Raw genomic sequence first — 22,678 nt, 5'->3', positions numbered from 1 at the left:
AAGTTTTCAACTCCTTTGAGTTATTTCTTGGCCATTTTGGCTCTAAGATTTGCTTTGCATTGTTCTTTTAGTAATTGCCTGATTCTATCAACAATTCTTCTAACTGAAAATCTCTCACAGCTGTTCTCCAAGGTTTAGGAAGTTTCCTGTGTAACAGATTTACTAGATCATTATTTTCTAGTTCACTTATTGTACAAGAGTATTCTTGGAATTAATTTAGATACTCTTCAAAATATCTCATGTCGCAGATTTTGAGAGCATAAATGTTTGATTTGGCTGATTCTTTAGCCTTTTCACTTATATTTGAGAGATCTCCACATAACTGATCATACAGAGGTACTGCAAAATCATATGGAGACTTTGAGTTTTTTTGTTGGGCTAAATACTAGTTAGTACCCTGTGGTTTAGGTCCAAAATCAATTCAGTCCCTGGACTTCTAATTTCATCAAAAACACCCCTGCACTTTCAATTTTGATCTAATAAGTCCAATTCGTTAATATTCTGTTATGGGTTCAAGTTATAGTTGGATTATTTGTTGAAAAACTATTTATTTTTAATAGTAGGACTCACTCCTAAATTGACTATGCAGACCACCTCAACACCACATCATAAAACATAGGTCATCTATGAGCCACGTTAACAAGTTAAATAACTCAATTGTCAGAAAACTAACAAATTGGATCTATTAGATCAAAATTGAAAGTGCAGGGGTGTTTTTGATGAAATTAGAAGTTCAGGGACTGAACTGATTTTGGACCTAAACCATAGGGTAGTAATTTGTATTTAGCCCTTTTTTGTTTCTTCTAACCAGTCTCTTCCTCTGGCAGTTTTTTTGAAAGACAAGTAATATTTCTTGGCTACTCCAGTAAGAGTAGTTTCAAAATACACATGTAGTTCGGTGCTTCAAATTTTCCAAGGGTGAGAGTGATACGCTCAAAATGAGTGTCAATTTAACCCTATAAAATGTCATCGTTAGTATATGGTAAATAGGGATCGTTCTATCCGGGGATTGAGGGTACTCCTGTAATTTTGTAAACAAAATAAAGAATTATGTATAAAAATAAAGTAAAAAGTATTATGTACAAAAATAAAACAAAGAATAGAAATATATATATACAAGTTAATGTCAAAAGGGGGTTTTGGGATTATAGAATCGGAATTAAAATTAAATGAAATAAAGAGAATGTAAAAACACATTTACAAGGGTGGAACGCAAGGAACAAAGATCAAAATCACAATTATATGAATGAAATCCAATTACAATTTCTATAGTTGATTATCTATGTCATGAGAAATAAGTTGACCATGTGAAACGTTAGTAAGCAAACGATTTCCCATATTTTACTTTCCTTGAATAATCAATCTAAGTGAAAGCACCTAAATCAATCCTATTGAATATGCAATCATATTCTAGAAAGCTAGCTAATAATCAAGAACACATTCAATGCATGAAGAACAAAGAAAGAATCTCAACCAAAGTGCACAACCTAGTATGAAAAAGTTCATCTATTTGCAATCCTCCTTAATTGATTTCGACTTTTGTCCAAAGCCTTCACTACTTAAATCTAGCTCCAATTATATGCATATATCCTAAGTTGATCACCAAAGAACATAAACATGCAAAAGTTTTCTGTAATCCAAAATCAATCAAGCAATCTCACATAAGCAACATATAAATCAACATATAGATCACAACTTTATTTCAAAACATATAAACGGGCTTTAAACTTTGCCCTTAACGTTATGTTAACTACAATTCATAGTTTTACAAAATCAAACAAAGAAAACAAGAGAAAGGATATAATACACCTTGAAAGATGAATGATAAAGCCTTGAGACGAAGAACTTGAAGATCCTTGAAAGCAAGCAATCTTCTAGGGACGACACAAGGGTGGATGGCGTCTAGGAAATTGATGTATTGCATGGCTTCTCTTTCTCTTTGCTTAAAAATGCAGAACTAGAAGACTAGAGAATGAACAGAAAATGGAGAGGAGATGGAGAGACAAAGAACATGAGATGGATGAAGGAAGGTCTATATATTCTGCTCCTCTTTTTTGGTCACCCTCCTCTCTTTATTTATAGCCTTGGTGTCATGATTATGGCTTCATAATTTGACCAACAGGAATCTGCCACAAGAAAGTATAAATCAATTTGATTTAGAACTCCCTAAATATCTCTTTTAGGTTGTAGAAACCAAATTGAGTTAGAACTTCTTTGACACAAAACAGATTTCCGTCAGACTTGACCTCAGTTCACTAAAACGGTCATAACGTCTTCTAGAAAATAGATATTGATGCGCTGTAAAAATTTCTGAAAACTAGACATCCATAGCTTTCCAACCATATATAGATCGAAATTTTCTGAGTTCTGAGATGTCCTCAGGGCTCTGTTCAAGTTGACTGATCTGCACAGGCAGATTCCGAATCTGTAATGGATTTGACTTTTAAAGCACAACTTGTTTCCAATTTGGTAATGATCTTCTTGAGACTTCTAGATGCTTCACGGACGTTCTATACACTTCTCCTGGCTTCCACAGGTCTCCTAGTATGAGTAGAACTCAATTTCTTCATTTCTTTCCATTTTCAAGCCTTTTATGCTCTCCTTAGCCATTTTTGGAACTTGAGACTTCATTTTACATGTAAAACACTAACTAAGTTAAATTGATCAAGATAAAGGAAATAACTTAGCAAAATATAGGGTTTAAACATTATAAACGTCGTATTTTACGCTCCTATCAGAGAGCAGCAGCCATCATGAGGCTATCTACCCATTGGTCAATAGCTTTTCTTTTATCTAGAGCTTTGTCTAGATTTAGTCATATACCATAATTTGTGATTGGTACCCTAGGCATATTGTCTTTTGGGACAAATCTCTGAGAATTTCTTTCTTCTTTTTTGCCTGTAGGTGCCTTTTGTATGGGGAGTTTTAGTTTTCCCTTTTCTCTAGTGATGAAAGTTTTGGAATTGGAGCTTTCTTCGTCTTCCATTTCTATGTCTTGATAGGGAAGGACTTTTCTTACCTTTCCTACTTTAAAATTTTTTAGTTCATAGATTAGTTGTTCTAATCGAATTGTATCTTTGCAAGATTCTACTTCATCATAGAGTTCATAGAACTTTTCTACTCTAAGCATATTTACTGGTCTATTTAGATCAGCTTCTAGTTCTTCTTAAGTGATAGGATCTGTTGGTTCTTCTATAACAAATTTAGTGCCACTAGTACTTGCTTCTCTAGTATTGTTGCATATTCTAAAATTTCTATTTACCCTGATATTTTTAGGAGATACATCACTTTTTCTGTGATCATCAAATTTTAGACTGATGTCTCCAGTCTTTCAGCTTTCATAAATTGCCGCTTTCGCATTTTCTGGCGGTTTCTTTGGACTAGATAATTTCCATTCAATAGGAAAAGTTACTTCATTCCAAGTAACCTTGTGGATTTGTTGCGAATGGTTCTTTTGGCTAGTGAGGAATCCAGTATTAAGACCTGGGATATTTAATATCCTTGTCTTAGGCTCTGCTATGGTGCTCATTAGTTTATAGTATATTCTGTATATTATTGCAAGTTCTTGCATATTTTCTTTCATTGTTATGCCATCTGTCTTAACTCTCAGTCTTAGATGGTGAGCAACATCTTTCAAGCTGGTTGAGAAATTTAGAAAACAGTTAAAATATGCCACTTGACTGCATAAAGATGCTTCAAGTGTTCCCAACAGACTAGCTTGAAAATCTGTTAGTCTATTATCTTGTAAGACACATAGAACTGAATAGTTTATGCTTTCTCGAGCAAGGAGTTTTATGCCAACTTGGACTGCTCCAATATGCATAAATTGATAATTTTTTGCCTTTGCTCTAGCAACTTCTTGAGGAGTGATCATTAAGAGATCTATCTCTCCTGTTGTAGATGGAGTTGTAAATTTTAATAATTTGAAAGATGGCTGTCCATCAGTTCAAACTTTCGTCTTTTATAGATTTGTTTAAAATCTAATTTTGAAATTGTAGAGTTTTTTACCTCTTGTTCTATTTCATTGTATTCGAATTCTTCTGTATTTAGGAGTTGTACTCCTTTCTTTTTTCCAAATGCTCATCATTTTGACGTCTCTTGCTACTAAGTGTTTTGGTTTTTCATATTTGATACTAGTCAGACTAGTAGAAGAACATGATTCTTCTCGGGTTTTTCTAATGGTTTGAATCCATTAGATTTCTTCGATTTTACTGGAAGCTTTTTCTCATCTTTCAATAAATGCTTCATAGAATCCAAGATTTCTTTATGTTCACTGATTTTTGTACTAACACTTGTTAGCTGTTCCTCTTCCCTCTTAGGATGATCTTTGATATAATCTAATTTGTTTTCCAATTTTTCTAACTGGAAGATTATATCTGGTAAGAGCATCTTTAGCAGACTCTCTATTTGGCTCATTAGCTATTTTGGAGAGCTTGTTTAGCTTTTTATCTATTTTAGCAGCTGCACCAGACTCCTAAGTGGCTCTCTATTATAACTTTTAGCTATCTCGCTCCTAAATATAGAGAGCGAGATGAGGCTCTCTATAATTTAAAACATTCATTTTAAGTTATTTTATGTAATTTTTAAATACATTTAAACTATTTAATCTTCATTTAAAAAATAATATAAATTCAAAATTAACTCAAATAGAGAGCATTGATGCAGACGTAATTCTAAAATCTAAAGTGGCTAGCTAAAATAACTTTTTAGCTACTTTAGCTAAAATAACTTTTTAGCTACTTTAGCTAAAATTTGACTCAAAAATGGCTAGCATTGCTGAAGATGCTCTAATCTTTCTAGATGATCTTGACATCTAGATAATTCGTTTATCAGATTCTAATGTTTCCTATCAGAGAATTTTAATAGAGAGTTCAATTTCTCTATAATTAATTCAGACATTGTCCCCATTGGAGATTCGTTTTGAGCTTTTTCAGCAAGCTCTGATATCAGTGGTTTGCGGATCTATCCGATGCTCAAATAATCAAGAGGTTTTTGTTCCTCTTCAAGAGTTTCTTTAATTTCTTTGATATTCTTCTCAACTTTGTAAAATCTTTTCTGGACTATAAAGATAATATCCCAATAGTTTGGGGTTTCTCTTTTAAGCCTTGATCCAAAATCTTTTAGCTTTCTCAACTTTTCTCTTTATTCTTCTAATTCTTTTTTGGTTCTGTTGTAAAGAGCAATTAAATCTAATCTGGACAAGATAAACGAAATTTTGAATAGTGAAATTTAACTGTTTACCTTCGATATATAGAGGATGAACTTTTAACTATAATTGCTATCTAAACAAATAACTTCAAGATATGGGCCCACCACGCTCAGTCATAAAAATAAAAATATTGTTCACAGTAATAGTAAAAGCTGGTGAAAGGGGTATTAGTGGTATATTATTAAGTGAATTTGAAAAGTTGGGAGAAAAAGGAAAAAAAATTGTGTGAGTGGGGATAAAAATAAGTTGGTAGGGTGTATGGGACGTATTTTGGTAGAAAGTGGGTGAGTGCTCATTTTCCCATCCTCTTAATTGTATTCCAAATCAGAGTAGTAATCATTAATTTTTTTTTAGTAGGGTTATTATCACAAATAGTACCTGAACTTATCCTCTATCTTATCGATGGTACCTGAACTTCAATTTTGATCACAACTAGTACCTGAACATTTCAATTTCATTTCAAATGGTACCTATCACTAACTTCCGTTAATGTTCTGTTAAAAACTGACATGTGCAAAGCACATAACCTATATTTAAGAGTAGTTTGACGAAAATACCCATTTAAATAATTTTGTTTACTAAAAAATCGTAAATAATATTTTGGTCAATTAATATGTTAATAAACTAAAAATTCAATTAAAAATAGAAATTAAAATGTATCTCTACCCTCTTATGAAAATAAAAATTGAAAACAAGATCTCATCAAAATTAATTTGTTTTATAGATACAGACAAAACATTTCAAGTAAAACTATAAAACATTTTTTTTTTGGACAAACTATAAAACATTATCATTCATATTTTTAATTGAAGTTGAGAGTTTAATTGAAGTTGAAAGTTTTTCTTTTTGATTATCGCATAATATAAGTGAAAATAAGGGAAAAGAAAAGTAATTTTACAAGCTTATCCTTGAAAAATGAGTCACATGTTAGTTTTCAACGAATCATTAACGAAAGTTAGTGATAGGTACCATTTGAAATGAAATTGATAAGTTCAGGTACTGGTTGTGATCAAAATTGAAGTTCAGGTATCATAGATAAGATAGAGTATAAGTTCAAGTACCATTTGTGATAATAATCCTTTTGAGTAAATGAAGATTTCATTAAAAATTTCAGGTCAAAACGACACTTACAAATATCCCAGAGGCCGAAATCATGCACCATTCACTGAAGACATCGAAGCTCACTTAATCAAGGAGCCTAACAAACTACAACATTACCCTACAAAGAGATAATTTTGTGTGAAAACTTCCTTTGCCAATGACCTCAATTGTTGTACTCCAGAATCTTCCATTTTCAAGATGTAAAAGAAACATCATAATCTGCAGGCTAAGAACCACCTAACTATACCTATTAGCGCTCATTAAGGATCTAACAAGCATAGCTCCCTAAAAAAAAAAAAAAAAAGGAAGGAAGGAAGGAATTATTGAAAATAAAGGGTTATTATCACAAATGGTACCTGAACTTATCCTCTATTTTATCGATGGTACCTGAACTTCAATTTTGATCACCGTACCCGAACTTTTCGATTTCATTTTAAATGGTACCTAAGGCCACCTTCGGTCACCATTCCGGCCAAAAAACCCAAATCTAAAAAAATAAATAACAAAAAAACAAGTTCAAGGCAAGTCTATGACAAAAAAATCATCACTATATATGATCGTAACCCTTGAAATCATCAAAAATCATCACTATGATCGCCTCCCGTGCCGTTTTTAGTCGGAATAGTGACCGGAGGTGGCTCTAGGTACCATTTAAAATGAAATCAAAAAGTTCGGGTATTGGTTGTGATCAAAATTGAAGTTCAGGTACCATCGATAAAATAGAGGATAAGTTCAGGTACCATTTGTGATAATAACCCGAAAATAAAACAAACTAACTAATCAGTACCCCACAGGCCCAAAGGAACAGCCCAAGGCCCAACAGCTTCTCAGCCTAGATCCCGTCCTCCCATCCCCGTGTAAGCACCACCGCAAGCTTGTAGCCGCCCCACTCAAGGAACAACACCAAAACCGCGTTGTCGTCGCCCTCTAGAGAGCAAAACGACTTAACCTAAAAACAACAAAAGGATCCAAATCCAGAAATATACCAAGATCGGATCCCCTGTATCCTAAGACACCGACCTGAACTCCATTAATGACGCCCACGCAGCCTCCACTGCCGCCTGAGTCTAGACCCAAACCACGCCGCCCTCGCCGTCTATGATTAAACGATGCATTGCCCACCTGACGCCCAAGTCACAGAGATGCATCCAAACTAGATCAAAAGCCGAGCACTGCAAACCCAGCAGAACAACTCAGAGACCGAAGGATTATAGGCCACCACCACCCGTCCGGCAGCCTCACTACTGCCAGCAAGGCAAGGCCTCGTCGACGCCGGAGCGCCACAAGACGAGAGAAATCTCGGGAGTGTGCGGCGCGTTTGTTCCCTCTCAAAAGAGTAAAAGGGTTTCGTAGTCTATGGTGTTGAATTAATTAATTCATTACAAAAACTAAAAGTAATCATTGATTTTTATTATATCTTTAATATATTAAATTGATAAATTAATTTAAAGAAGAGGAAAAGAAAAGATAAATAATAGATAATTATTTATTTTTTATGATTCATATTAACCGTTAGGAAAATTCTACAATGTGTTAACGTATGACATGCATACAATTGCCTTAAAAGTGGTAAAATGAGTCCTCAAAATAGTAATATTAGTCCTCAAAGTGGTAACATGAGTCCTTAAAGTGGTAAATTTTCTTAGTTACCACATGAGTCATCAAAATAGTAATATTAGTCCTCAAAGTGGTAACATGAGTCCTTAAAGTGGTAAATTTTCTTAGTTTACCATATGAGTCCTCAAAGTGGTAACATGAGTCCTTAAAGTGGTAAAAATAGTTAATGTATGAGAAATGTTAACATACCATAGCTAAACCCTAACCGTTAATAGTCATTAAATTTAATGAACAAGATTTAGAGTATAAACTTAACTATAAAATAGGTCCCCCCCCCCCCCCCCCCCACACACACACACACACACGTGTGTGTGTAAAGGGCGAGCCCTTCCGTTAAGGGATCTCTTTTTATTTCGTTATTTTAAGGGGATTTCTTGTGAGGCTCATTTTTTAAAAGCATTTTGCCATCTCAATCGTTCAGTTTTTAGGTCCTAATGTATAGATAATTTATGCAAATTTTCTGCCAAATTGATGATCGTTAAGGTATCGAACTAGATTAAATCAATGGATGGACCAAATCTGTCCAACCCGAACAGTTCATGTTTATAATCGTAAATCGCAATTATAAATGCCTTAACGATTATTAATTTAGCTAAAAATTTGCTGTGGTGATATACTCATTTAGACCTCAAAACTAAACCGTTAAGATGTAGATATGTGATTGAAAGTGCGTCTAATAAGCGATCCCTTATAATTGTCAAAAAAGGAGTCCGTCACTAAGGGATCCCTTTTTTGGGCCTTTTTAAGGGTTCTCTTGTAAGACCCACTTTTTTACCACATTTTGGCATTTCAACCATTCAATTTTTAGGTCTCCATTGATCACTTTTACAAATTTCAGCAAAATATATTGATGATCGTTAAGGTACCGAACTAGATCAAATCAATGGATGAACAGAATCTGTTCAACCTGAACCCATGTATATAATTGTAAATCACAGTTTTGAATCTCCTAACAATCATGTATTTAATTGAAAGTTTGCATAAGTGATCTACTCATGGAGACCTAAAAATTAAACATTCCAGATGCTGAAATGCTCTCGAAAAGTGAGTCCCATAAGAGATCCTTTAAAATGTCAAAAAAAAGAAAAAGGAACCCTCACTACAAGAGTGTGTGTGTGTGTGTCTATATCTCTCTCGAATGCTAAACTTATAGATTCACATAACACCCATCTTCTTCTATGTTCTTCTACAGTACATTAATGTACAGATACATCAAGTAATTAAACTAGCTAGATACAGAGGTAGACTAATATGAGATCAAGTCAAGCTAGTCTACTGATGCATGAAGTTAGTCTACATCTGTATCAAATAGTCTACATGGAGTATTGATACATTAATGTACCGTATAATTTTTCTCTTCTTCTGATTACTTTGTATTGTGGTTACATACGGTGAGATCCAATATTTTATACAGAACGAGGAAGCAAGACAACTATAGAAAGGAAAACGAGTAAAAAAAAAACTGCTCTTGAAGCAAATCGATTGACCAATACTGATGAGTATAGGCCAAATTCTTTCATATGTATTCATTCAATCATTCAATATGAAGAGGAAATTTGGTGATATAAACTCTAGTTAATGAATTGTCCTAGAATTTATGAAATATTTGATCGAGCTGCATGGTTTGGAGAAGAAGATGTCTTTCAAAAAAAAAAAAAAAAATGGTGGACAAAACTGAATGTTTGTTGGTCAAATTTTGAAGAGGATGTCTACATATCAAATATGAAGGTATGGAAAGAACTACTCTTCTCAAATTTCCACGGACATAAAATATATTTATACAGTAAAGAGAATGTAATCCCATTTAAAGACAACGCATGTTTGAAATTATATTCCTACTCCCTTATCCCTAATGGGAGACAAAAAGGAAGAAATACCAACAAAGACCGGCAAAGTTTGATTCTTTATCAATTCCTATCTACGTGGTTCTCTATGCTTCATTTTCCATGCTTCACAAGCCATTTCAGGAAACAGCTTTCAATGGCTAAATTACTAAGCTCTTACTTTTAGGTGAATTGAAAGGTATTAGGGCACAAAAGCTATGTAGAAATATCTAGATATATGATCAAACCGCCCTCAAAAATTTAATTAAACATCATTAATATTTTCGTAGTCCCATATTTTTTTTTAAGGAAAATCTACTAGACTTGCATTATATTTGTAATGTTTACCTGAGTTTATACTATCTATAGAGTGAAGTTATTCGTTGTCGAGAAACAAAAAAAGTGCTATTTTATTCCGCTAAAAGAAAACTCCAACATTGGCCAGAAGAAGAGGAGAAAAGAAAACTAGGTCAAAAGTTATAGGTGGAATTTTACCCCCAAATTAAAGCATTTAAGGATACGAATCAGTAGTGGAATAAATTTACAAAAAGCCTAATTACTTTATGGATGGAATTGCATAATCGAATGCAGTGTTTGAGGTTCATGGCTTTTAATTTCTATGACAATTAATGGTGCACACATGGACGTACTTACGTACTTACTGGAACAATTATATTGGAAGATGACGTATCTACTTCTCATATTTATCTTAAAGCAAACAAGAATCTGTTTATCTTAATTAAAACATTCTCTTGAACAGATCATGATCATAAAGATGCCAAGCACATCAAGTTTAGTTGACCGTATATTTTGTGAAAGTTATAGCTGCACGAACTGTGTTCTAGAAGCAGAAGAAAAGGTCGAAAACAAAAACTTAGAAGGAGCTTGTTTATTAGTTCCCAGTGGTGCAAGTTTGATTATTAAAAGAAGCAAGAGATCGAGCAGCTGGGTGGACTCTCTCTCTTAATATATTCATGAAGAATCCAATTATTGGAATTTGATTTCGCAAAACATACGTCTCTGCAACCCTGCAGCTAATTAACGCAGTCGCTACTCGCTAGCTGCTATTTTTTTTTTTTTGTTTCATATATTTCCTTTTAAAGTAACTTCCAAAGGAAGATCATACGGAGATATTATTCATCTTTTAATGAAAAACTTGATACAAATCGCTTGAAAAGTTATTGAGCCATATGAAATTTTGATCATATATAATTGTACCTTAGAGCAGAAGCAAGTTTATCCAGAACCATATTTTCTTTATGATAGATTCGATCTATTGTTAGGTAATTAACTCGCTTCGATCGATCAGCTTTGGCTTTCGAAACGTGAGCATCTTGCATATATACATATTATAGCAGTATATTTTCCGTACGTGCCACTTCATTTGCCTTCTAACCTTGTGATAAGCAACTGCAAATCTCAAAGAATATGAAGGTCAAGGTCTTGCCGCTAATAATAAAACCTATTTTTCAACTGCTTCACCAGTATCACTGAAGCATAGCCAACCTACATATTATGTCTCCGTTTGGCTCCCTAATCACAAACCCAACTAAGCATGCTCGTAATACTGAAGACTAACCAATATATATGAAAATACCATCAAATTAGTTTAGTGAAGTGCGCGCTGTAGCAAGTTGCTGAAGTTAGTGTATCAAATTTAATGTTTAGATATATTCAAGGTGTAGTTGAGGTTATTAGCTGTGCCAAAAATCTTCAACTTATTATCAAAATGAAAACCAAAATTGATGAAATCGTGTTACCACACAGAAACTCATGAGCAGTACTTGATCATGAACAATGGGGGAATCTAATTACTCTATCTTAGGGAGAGATTTTAAAAGTTGGATTAGGAATAACCGAATTTGACAAGTTAGAATTGTTACCTTTAGTTTCCGGAATTGCCCTTGAAGTTGGTGACGCTTTAAGCTCAGCCTTTGACGTTGCAAGGTCCTCCTCCTCATCCAGAGTTGACGTTTGGGCCTTCTTGTCCTTGTCTAGGTCAACGTTGACCTTTTTTTGGGCCTTAAGAAGGTCCACAAGGGTCTTACCACTCCTTATGGTCTTGGCTTGCTCAAAGTGGGGATTTGGAATGGTTCCATTCGGAAGCTTCCCTTGGTCATGAAACTTACCCATGAACTCCACTACTTTACTCATCATTTGCTTCTTCATCTCAACCATGTCAGTGGTGATGGCGTTAATTTGATTCCCATGGTTTGTTTAACATGCAATCAAAGCTTGAGTAAACTTAGATAGCTAGGGACTTAATCAAATCATCATTAGAAGAAGAAGAAGTAGAATTTGAAGCATTAAAGGGACTACAGTTAGGGTTAGCCTGAGGCTTCTGATAGAAGCCAAGATGATGTTGATTGTAGGAGTTCTGAGGAGCATTTTGGACGTTGTCTTTGTCCCTCCAACAGGGTGGTCCCTCCATCCGGGGTTGTATGTGTTGGAGAAGGGATCATTCCTTGTATGTTGTTGCCATTGTTGGTACCCTATGGCATTGGCACTCTTCCAACCTCCATTCTCAATTAGTTGAGGGCATTGATCAGTTGCATTCTCTTACATAGAGCACACTCCACACTCCATAACTTGCCCCTTAGTGGTCAAAACCTGAGACACAAGAGAAGTAAGTTTATTAATTTTAGGGCTAAATACTGATTACTACCCTGTGGTTTAGGTCCAAAATCAATTCAGTCCCTAGACTTCTAATTTCATCATAAACACCCCTGTAATTTCAATTTTGATCTAATAGGTCCAATTCGTTAATCTTCCGACAATTGAGTCATTTAACTTGTTGACGTGGCTCATATATGGCCTATGTTTTATGATGTGGTGTTGAGGTGGCCTGCATAGTCAATTTAGGAGTAAGTCCCACTATTAGAAATCTATTAAATAAATAGTATTTCAACAAATAATCCAACTATAACTTGAACCCATAATAGAATATTAACGAATTGGACCTATTAGATCAAAATTGAAAATACAGGGGTGTTTATGATGAAATTAGAAGTCTAGGGACTGAATTGATTTTGGACCTAAACCACAGGGTAGTAACCAGTATTTAGCCCTTAATTTTATCTTCCAATCGAGAATTAGTACTTACCTCATGGACCGTGAAGAGGGTCGTTTATATGGTTGGGCGTTTAGGGCTTTGTTAGCAATTAAGGCCTTCCCTTCAGCTGGTGATTTGTCCACAAAAGATCGAGCCCCTAAAAGCAGCCTCAAGCATATTGCGTTCCACGATGGTGAGCCCTTTATAGAAATAAGTGTGAAAGTTCTCATCTGCAACTTGACTTATAGTAGGCGGAGCATGACTTATCTGCAACTTGAGAGTTATCCCTAAGCATGATGATACGTACGAGATGTAGGAAAGTGTTTCTCAAGAAACGCCTTCATCATGCCCTCCTATGAAGTGATATGCTTACCATTCCTTGACCTTATTAGCCAACAAAAAAGGGAATGACTTCAGCTTCAAAATATTCTCATCTGCCCTTGTGGCTTCATGCTAGTGCAAATTAATTAGAACTCCTTCAAATACTTGTTGGAATTTTCCATAGAGAGTCCATGGAAGATAGGAAGGCGGTGAAGCAACCCAGACTTCAATTCAAACTCGACTGTTAACCCTTAAGCCGCATCAGGGTAGGTGATGCATGTAGGAATGCCTCCATCAATTGTTGAGGATGAAAGTTGCCTTATTGATTGTGTTCCCTCAGCCATTGGATGTGGTGGTGAAGGTGGTGGCATTAGATCTGGTGATGAACTAGAGGATTCTGATTCAACCTCTACACGGTGCCCCTGGCTATCAAACTGAAGTTGACGCAAAGCAAGGGGTGAAGAGGAACGATTTTGGCGAGGCTCAAGGTCCACTTGAATCCACTTCTCGTATCTAATCAACCTAGATACCGTGTCCTACTAAGGTGCACCTACCTGAGAGAGAAAGGGAATGGTTAAATCATGTTAAAAAGAGAGTTCTTCACCCATTCCGTTATGGTTATTTACAACTCCTTGCCAACCTCAAACTCCTTTATGGCGTAAAATTTATGGGGATTTTTCAATCCCCGGCAACGGCGCCAAAAAGTAATATGCCAAAAGATAGCACTCAACTTAACCCTGAAAAGATGTAGAAGGTAGTATGGAGTAAGCAGGGATCGTTCAAGCTAGGGATTGAGGGTACAACATAAAAATCATGAAGATAGAACAACTATACAAAAGAAACAAAAATCACAAGTATTTATAGACAAGTAACGAAAATTAAAACAATCATAATCCTGTACAAATAAGAAATCCAAATTAGACACAGATTAGGAATCTGAAACCAATGCAGATAAGGAATACAAATCACAGTCAAACTAAGAATCCTAATTCAAGTAGAGCACAAACACTAATTATATACAAAGTAGGAAACTAAATCAAACTAGGAAAGAAATACAAATTCTAAACAAATACTAAATACACAAATCCTAACGCAAAACGAACTATAACACATAGAAAAAAAAATCACGAAATAAAGAAACCAAACATAGAAAAATTACGAAATCTATATGCAAACAAAGATGAAAATTTTGATTTTAAGAAAACAAAACAAAGAACGAATTGGGGGTTTTTAGGGTTTGAAAATCGTAAATTTTTAGAAACATAAAATAACAAAACATTATTAGGGTTTTGAAGATGAATGAATGAAAATGGTGAAGACAATTTATCCACCACCAAGCATGCTCAATTCATGATATGCATCCTAAAATCCTTTACTAATTCCATGAGAAGATATCAACCAAGAAATAAAGATCAAAGCAACCATTATCCCTTATTAATTAGCCTTTCCTTTACACAATTAATTTAGCAAAGCACTAAATTAACATATTTAGAAACATGCAATCAAGTGATCAAAGCAATCACATCTTAGAAAAATTTTGAATCATTAAGAGCAAGTGAAAGTTTGGTCAATAATTGCATTAATCCTAGTACACAAAGCATGCCTGTTCAATAAACCAATTGATTTTGACCTTTCCCAAAAGCCTTGACTACTTATTCGAATTAGGGTCACAAAGCTTTGACCTAATTACTATCTCCAATTACATGCAATCATTCTAAGTTTGCAACCAAAGAACAAGAACATATAAAAGTTTTCTATGAAAAAAAATCAATTGATCAACTCATAATCTCAGGATACCACAGCATTTAAGTACACATAAAAATGAATTTCACATAGTGTGGGGCTTCAAAATTTCCCCCAACAAAGAGTTTAGTTCCTCATAATTTCATATATATTACACAAAAGAAAATCAAAAGCAGAAATTCTAGTACAAAGAACAGATGATGATGGTTTTGTGAACAACCTTTGATGATGTCCCAAACATCCAAAACAGCTCCAAGGTGGCATCACAAGGTGGTGATGACGGCTAGGAGAGGTGGATGTCACGGAAAAGCTTCCTTATGATGTGAAAACTGGAAACTAGAGAGAACAATGGATGAATAACTAAAATTGTAGAGTGAATGGTGAAGGTAGACGTCTAACAAAGGGGTATTTATATTGAGACATCTAGCCTTGAGTTGTAATACATGTCTACTTTAGATTTCCAAGTCCAGAATAGAATAGGTTTACCTTTGTATTTTTTGATAGGTTGACAAATTCTTGGACCAATTAAATAATTCCACATCATCAAATCTGCATCACATCTCCAAACTGTGTACAATATGTACTCTTGATGGCTTTAGACGTCATATGAATCTCCTAGATCCTTTTAGAATGCATGGCAATGATAGCCAGAATGCAATCAGGAATCCTTATTTGATATTTATTATTCTTTCCAAATTAAATACTGCTTGCTCGTCCACCTCCTTTGCATATGACGTTGGAACATCTTCTAGAAGTTTCATGAATTTTCTTTGACGTCTCTTAATCCACTCAGGTCTCCTGGCATCATCAGAACTCCTCATATCAACATGTTTTCTAGTCCAACTTGGATTAGGTTTTCTTATTCAAGTAGGACTCCTAATTCAGCTATATCAGCCTCTGAATCATTCTCCAATTGGATTCATTTTCTTAATAGGATTGGAAATACAATCAATTCGCCATTCTTGCTCATTTATGCGCCACTTGTGCATACTTGTATCATTTGTTGTCTTTGAGACTTCATTTTCCTCCGAAAGTATCTCCTTCACTCCATAGTACCTAGAAAATGAAAATTAAGTTAATATGATTAAGTGAAAGGAAATAACTTAACAAAATATAGGAATATAAACATTATAAACGTCGCATTTTATGCTCCTATCAATGAACGATTTCACAACAAGCTTCCACAGTTTCTTGAACTATTCTCAAATTAGAATAAGAGGTGAGAGTCTTGTGCTTTGCTCTTTAACCCAAGATCTCAGGTGGGTTGTACGGTGAATGAAGACGAAGAGGATGATCAGCTCGATGGCAGCTATGAACAGGAATTCAGCATCGCCCGTACAGCCCAAAAACTTCAACTCATTCAAAATTTTGTCGAAATAAAAAACCATGTATACCAACGTGTAGAGCTCAAAGAGTAGTTCACATTTCATACCTCATGCATTGTCAACGGTGGCCAGAGTCACGGAAAAAAGCATCAGAATCGCGGAAAAATTGAGAGCTTCTCTCCTTCGAATCGACTCCATCTCTCGTTCTTTAGAGAAACTAAATTCAATAAATTGTAGGCGCCATCAAGGTGAGTTCAAGGCTGGTGGTCTATTGCCGTATCGTCCCCGAATGGAGAAGTTATAGTCGGGTCAAGGTTTCGGGTTGTCGGGTCTTGAAATCAGATTGCGTGTTATGTGCTTTTCTTGAAGTTTCTGAGCTTTGATCCGATCCAAGTACCCCTTGGTACTTGAAAACTTATAAGTTATTTTGATGGTCCAGATCAAGCGATGTTTAATTTGGAAGGCTGAGATTGCACCACAAGATTTTTTTTTTCCTTTAATAATGTGGAAGTGAAACAGCAACGTAAAAAAAAAAAAAGGGTTCCGTTATGAGGAACTTTGGCTTAGGGACGAGCAGTGTTAAAGGTGGTGGAGTGTGGATGGGATCATGGGAGAGGTGTCAACCCTTTTTCTAGGGTTTATAGTAAGATTAATTGCACCAGACGTGCTTTGTTGGAGTGGAGTGAACCAAAGTTGAAGGTCTAAAGATAAAGATTGAAGATGTGAGAAGAAAGTTGACTGTTTTCTTCGGTACCTCTTTATCTACTCCTCTGAATAACGTAAGGTTGGAGTTGGAAGTTGAGTTAAATGAGTTACTTAATCAAGAGCAAATTTTTTGGAAGCAGCAAGCTAAAGTGTTTTGGCTTAAGGATGGTGACTTGAGTACAATTTTTTTTCATCAAACGGCTAGTAATAGGAAGAGGAAGAATGTATAAAGGGTCTCTTTGATGATGATGAAAATAATTGTTGTATTGAGGACGAGAAGATTGAAGATGTGGTGCTTTCATATTACCACAACCTGTTTACCTCTTTGGTGCCCACAAATTTTGATCAGATTCATGGTGTTATCCCTAGAGTGGTCTCTGATGCTATGAACGTGGAATTAACCAAATCTAGTTTTTTAGAAGAGGTCAATAGAGCGCTGAAACAAATGTATCTTTCTAAGGCTCCGAGGCATGATGGTTTCTTTCCATGCTTCTACCAACATTTCTTGTCCATGGTTGGTAACAATGTCTTGGAAGCAATTAGAGGGTTTATTGGGTCTGAGCAGTTGACTAAGCAGCTTAATCATACTAATGTCACATTGGTTCTTAAAGTAAAATATCTAGAGTGTGTGACTCATTTGCACCCTATCAGCTTATGCAACGTTATTTATAAGATCGATTCAAAGGTATTGGCAAACCGGATGAAGCCTCTACTCAAGGATATTATTGCACCATTTCAAAGCGTCTTTATTCCAGGGAGATTGATCTTTGACAACTATTTGGTCAACTTGGAAATATCACATTTTCTTAAATGCAAGAGGAGAGGAAATACTGGTTTTTGGGCATTGAAACTTGACATGAGTAAAGCTTTCAACATGGTTGAGTGGAGCTTCTTAGAGTTTGTAATGCTATAGTTTGATTTCAGTCTAGTTTGGGTTCAATGGATTATGTGCTATGTCAAGATGGTTTCGTACTCTTTTGTGCTTAATGCTGAAACTAGTGGGCATGTCCTCCCCTCAAGGGGTCTAAGACAGGGCAACTCTATTTTACCTTACCTTTTTTTGCTCTGTGTTGAAGTCCTTTCCAGGCTAATTTTGAAAGCAGTGAGTGATGATATGCTTCATGGAGTTGTGATTTGCTCAGGTGCGCTATGTATTTCCTATATTTTCTTTGCTGATGATTCTTTTATTTTTATTTTTCAAAGCAGAGCTTGAGGACACTTTTGTTTTGAAAGAAATATTGAAAATGTATGAACACTTGTTTGGGAAGCTCATTAACTATCAGAAAAGTAGCATAAGCTTTAGCAAGAATGTGCGACGGAGTGTACATGATGATATTGCTAACATTTCACATGTGAAGAAGGTTGAGAAGTATGATAAATATTTTGGCCTTCCCATCAAGATTATTTTTTCAAAAACTGAAGCCTTCAACTTCCTGAATGAGCACATCAAGAAAAGAACAAAAGGTTGGCGTGAGAAGACTCTTAGTGCAGTCGGAAAAGAAGTTCTTATTAAGGCGGTGGCACAATCTATTCCAACATAAGTCATGAGCTGCTTTGATATCCCTATCCATCAGTGCAATGAAATGCATAGCTTGAGGGCTAAGTTTTGGTAGGGTTCTAAAAAGGAAGACAAGAAGGTACATTGGCTCTCTTGGGAAAAGTTATGTTGGCCAAAATCTGAGGGGGGTTCAGGTTTTCAAAACGTGTAACAGTTTAATCTCGCTCTATTGACAAAGCAAGCCTGACGACTAATTCAAAACCCTCAGTCTTTAATTTCTCGTCTTCTAAAAGCAAGGTACTTCCCGAATTCTAATTTTATGTAAACCACTACTATGGGTGATGTTTCCTTTGCATGGTGTAGTGTTTTGAAGGGTCAAAAGATGCTACGTAGGGGTCTACGCTTCCACGTTGTTAATGGCTTAACAATTAGACATTGGGATGACCCTTGGCTTCCATTTCCTTACAATTGCAAACCTTTCATGGCCCCTATGGATGGTTTGGAATCACTGGTTCTTGAGGATCTTATTAACCAAGAGCGCATGGAGTGGGCACTACCCTTCATTCAAGAGATTTTTCACAAACAGAAGTTGATGTAATTACTAGTATCGCTATGATTATCTGTACTCCAGCTGACAAAAGAGTATGGAACTTTGATAGAAAATGTGTTTATAGGGTTAAGGGTGGCTACCGCACTCTTAGATTCGCTGACAATTAACCTAATAGAGCTTCTTCTTTGGGGAGTTCAATAAGGGGAGCTGATTTGCATTGGAAAGGTTTGTGGAAGGCTCATGTTCCTCCTAAGGCACGCTCCTTATATGGAGATTGCATAAAGACATCTTCCCTACATGAGTTGCCTTAGCCAAGAAATATTCCATTCTGGATATAAGGTGCATGTTTTGTAATAATTATAGGGAAGATGCTTTGCATGGTTTGATAGGGTGCACGAGAGTGGAGGAATTTTAGAGTTTATATCCTCTTAATTTGAAAATACGTACACTACATGTAGCCTCCATTTGTATATGGGTTTTGCATGTGTGTGAGATATTATCCAATGAAAAGTTGGATTTGTTTTATATGTTGTTGTGGGCACTTTGGGTGAAAAGAAATAATGGGGTCTGGAAACACTACTACAATAACATGATTTAAGGACACCTAAACCGTGTCCTTAAATACATACAAGGACACGTAAAATACGTGTCCTCTATCCGGGTGTCATTGTAAGTCTCAAACAAGGACACCGAAAATGTGTCCTCTTATCTATACGAGGACACAGTTTATGTGTCCTAATAGCTATGTACGTGGTGTCCTTAAATGTATAAGAGGACACCTAAACAATGTCCTAAAAGCTCTAGAAACTGTGTCCTCTTTTCTATACTAGGACACACAAACTGTGTCCTAAAAGCTCTAGAAATGGTGTCCTTAAATCCTTGAGAGGACACAAAAAAATTACTCATATGTGTCCTTAAAACTAAAACAGGACACTTAATAAAGGTAATAGAGGACGTTAAAAAAGTGTCCTTAAAACTTGTAAAGAATCCAAAAAAAAAAAATTTAATAAAAGAAATCTTCCTCCAATTATACACAGCTCAAAATACACCACCAAATGTATTATTAACTTAACCAGAATATCATATCCATACATATACCCAAAAAAATTCTAAAGTGTAAAGTCTGAACACACATTATATGTCAATCATGAACTGAAGAGTAATTACAGTTTACATGAAAATGCTAAACTTAGATTTGCCAGAAGCAAATGCCAAAATGAAAGTACCATCCTAGAAGACTTGTTGAAAATGATGAGACCTTGCTGCCTGTACTGCCATCAGTACTAACAAACTTTGAACCTGCACAAGTATATGCATAATTAAAGAATAAGGAGCAGACTGATTAATAGTAGGATTCTTGTGATTAATACTAAGATAATTGAACAAAAGGTTCTTGTGAATGCCATTTAAAATACCATTCCCTTCCCAGACTTGGTGATGAGTGTTCTGTTCTTAAGTTTATATGAATAATATGTTTGACTCATCAAGTTATATGCTTTATGCAGAAGACGTAGGCATGAAAACACTATGTTTAGAGAGACATTTTATAAGCATTCTTTTCTGGATAAACAGGGTGTCACTTATTGAAATTTGAACTTCACTTTTTGTCTACATTGACTAAATGGAAACATCATTTACTGGAAAAAGGGTTGCAGCACATCCACATTTGAAGTAGAGAAAGAGCAAGATAACATACTGATCCATCCCACAGACCATGGTATACAGTTCCACATGAACCTGCAGAGGAAAGTAAAATATATGGCAAAAGAATATCAGAATGAAATTCAACAAAGCAAACAGGAAAGTGGCAAAAAGATATCAGAATGAAATTCAACAAAGCAAAAAAATCAAAACAGTTAAGCAAGAGGAGAAGAAACACAAGTACAAAAAGAAAACTTTGTTTTGTAGCAGGCAGTGGGCAGTTGGAAGATCATTACCTTGCCCAATCCTCTCTCCAAGTATCATGTCTTCCCATAAGACTTCATAGTCCAAGCAATCAATATCCACATCCTCCTTTTTCGCAGAACTATTGATACTTCCAGAGCTGCTACCACTGCTTGTGCAATTTACATTAAACAAAGAGGTCCAGGCTCCTGAAGCTTCATTAGTTGCAGGTCGATTACTTTCATTCACCTAATTTTCTGGTTTTAAAGCACAATTACCCTCCTAAGGTATTGAATCATTTCCTTGATCATTATGAAACCAGGTCCAATTTGTAGGAGCATATCTTGTTGAAATAAGAAAGTCTGGAGTCCTTACCTAATCATTTCCCCTTGTGCCTCTCGAAGCCACAGGAAGCTCCAATAACATCCTTCTTCTCTAATATATTGGACTTCGCCATTCATGAGCTGTTTATCTTCCTCCACATGCTCCAGGCTTGGCCCTCCTGAGCTGAGTCCTCTGTTGACTGCTATAGAACTAGTTGAGGATAAGAGATTCACCGGGGCATACCAACACTCATACCATGTTAATTAAATATCAAAAGAATAATAACATTAATGACATGCACAAAATAAGAAATTAAGAAGGACAGAGTTGCACTAAGCTAAGTGATCTTTGTATGGAAGAAGATGGCAGATAGAGGAATTTAGAATTGTTCTACAGAAAGCGCATTATCTTTCAACATAGACTGCTAAGAAAATAAACAATAATAATTACCAATAACACTTTTCAATACCAGGTGGAAGTATCTGAGAGTGGCTGCTTCCTCTACCAATGTAGTGAATGAAATAATGAAACCCAATGAACAAAAACATGGCCAGGTGGAAGCATCTGAGAGCAGTTCTAGAAATGTTGGCCGGTTAGCTGGATCACTGATGAGAAGGAAAAATAAATCCTTGCAATCAGACACCACAGCATAATAAACTGAAGTTGACAAAAAAATGCCATCGTGTCCATTGGATCCAATGAACACATCTAAAACTACCTTAAATGGAAAATGAAAAATAGAAAAATCAAGAGCATGAATCGTTTGACAAAAACAAAATCCTAGCATCAGACCATTCTAATTCTTAAGCAATTAATAAGACCATCTGAAATTCATAACTTGTATAAAAGCCTAATTATACATACTTGCAGTGATGAAAAGCCCTATTATGCTAAATCTGGTTAGAGCAGCAAGTCAGTGAACAACTGCAACTCATTATCGTAGGAATGATTGTAGCATCTTGACCAACAATCTATACAGTATTCTACATCTTAAACTAAAACCTTGCACCAACTAAACGAAAATCAACTAAGAAGTGCAGAAAGAACACATGTGCCAGCAACTCTCAATCATACTAGACAAGGTTTGGGTTGTGTCTTAATGCAGCATGCAGTATTGTTTTACCTTGGAAAGGAATTCAGTGTTATTCCCATGTTGAACTTGGCTTCAAGAGCAAGTTCAAGGTCTTCAAACCAACCAAAAGCTGGTGGTGGATGACTGAACACATGAGAAATGGAAAGAGGGTATCATATGAGAGATGTAAAGAGCAGTGGTTGTACTGAATCTTACATAAAGAAAAACAAGTCCAAACATCTTTTCTTTGGACCATGACTCCATTTTCCAGCAAAACCAGAACACTGAGCATCTGCTTTTCCGGATGAGTTTGAACCAGAAGAAGAATGAACCTGCATAACACATAAACTGCACATTGAATCCATGTGACTAAGCTTACAGTTTATTTTTCTTTTTAAAATTTACTAGACCGTTTATGAATTTGACTCAAGAATGATCAAAATAAAATAAAAAA

At 35.5% G+C, this 22,678-nt stretch overlaps 1 protein-coding gene across 4 annotated transcripts; it reads right to left on the bottom strand.

The window, feature by feature from the left end:
• Positions 1-19,972: 19,972 nt before the first annotated feature.
• On the bottom strand, positions 19,973-22,188 carry LOC133722433 (uncharacterized). Of its 4 annotated transcripts, XM_062149328.1 has the most exons (5): positions 21,603-22,188; positions 21,204-21,362; positions 20,882-20,997; positions 20,641-20,681; positions 19,973-20,243 (listed from the first exon to the last, which is right to left on the bottom strand). In XM_062149328.1, the coding sequence occupies exons 1-5, from the start codon at positions 21,698-21,700 to the stop codon at positions 20,175-20,177; spliced, it is 483 nt and encodes a 160-aa protein (XP_062005312.1). In that variant the 5' UTR covers positions 21,701-22,188; the 3' UTR covers positions 19,973-20,174. The 4 variants fall into 4 exon arrangements, 2 of the variants coding, with proteins under 2 accessions (XP_062005312.1, XP_062005313.1); XM_062149329.1 differs by lacking the exon at positions 20,882-20,997; XR_009852738.1 differs by having other exon boundaries at positions 19,973-20,681; positions 20,882-21,110; positions 21,204-22,188.
• Between the last annotated feature and the right edge of the window lie 490 nt (positions 22,189-22,678).

This window comes from Rosa rugosa, chromosome 7 (genome assembly GCF_958449725.1).
Source record: "Rosa rugosa chromosome 7, drRosRugo1.1, whole genome shotgun sequence".
Lineage (NCBI taxonomy): Eukaryota > Viridiplantae > Streptophyta > Magnoliopsida > Rosales > Rosaceae > Rosa > Rosa rugosa.
Note: the sequence above shows the minus strand (reverse complement) of the source record. Positions and strands in the feature narration are given on the sequence as shown.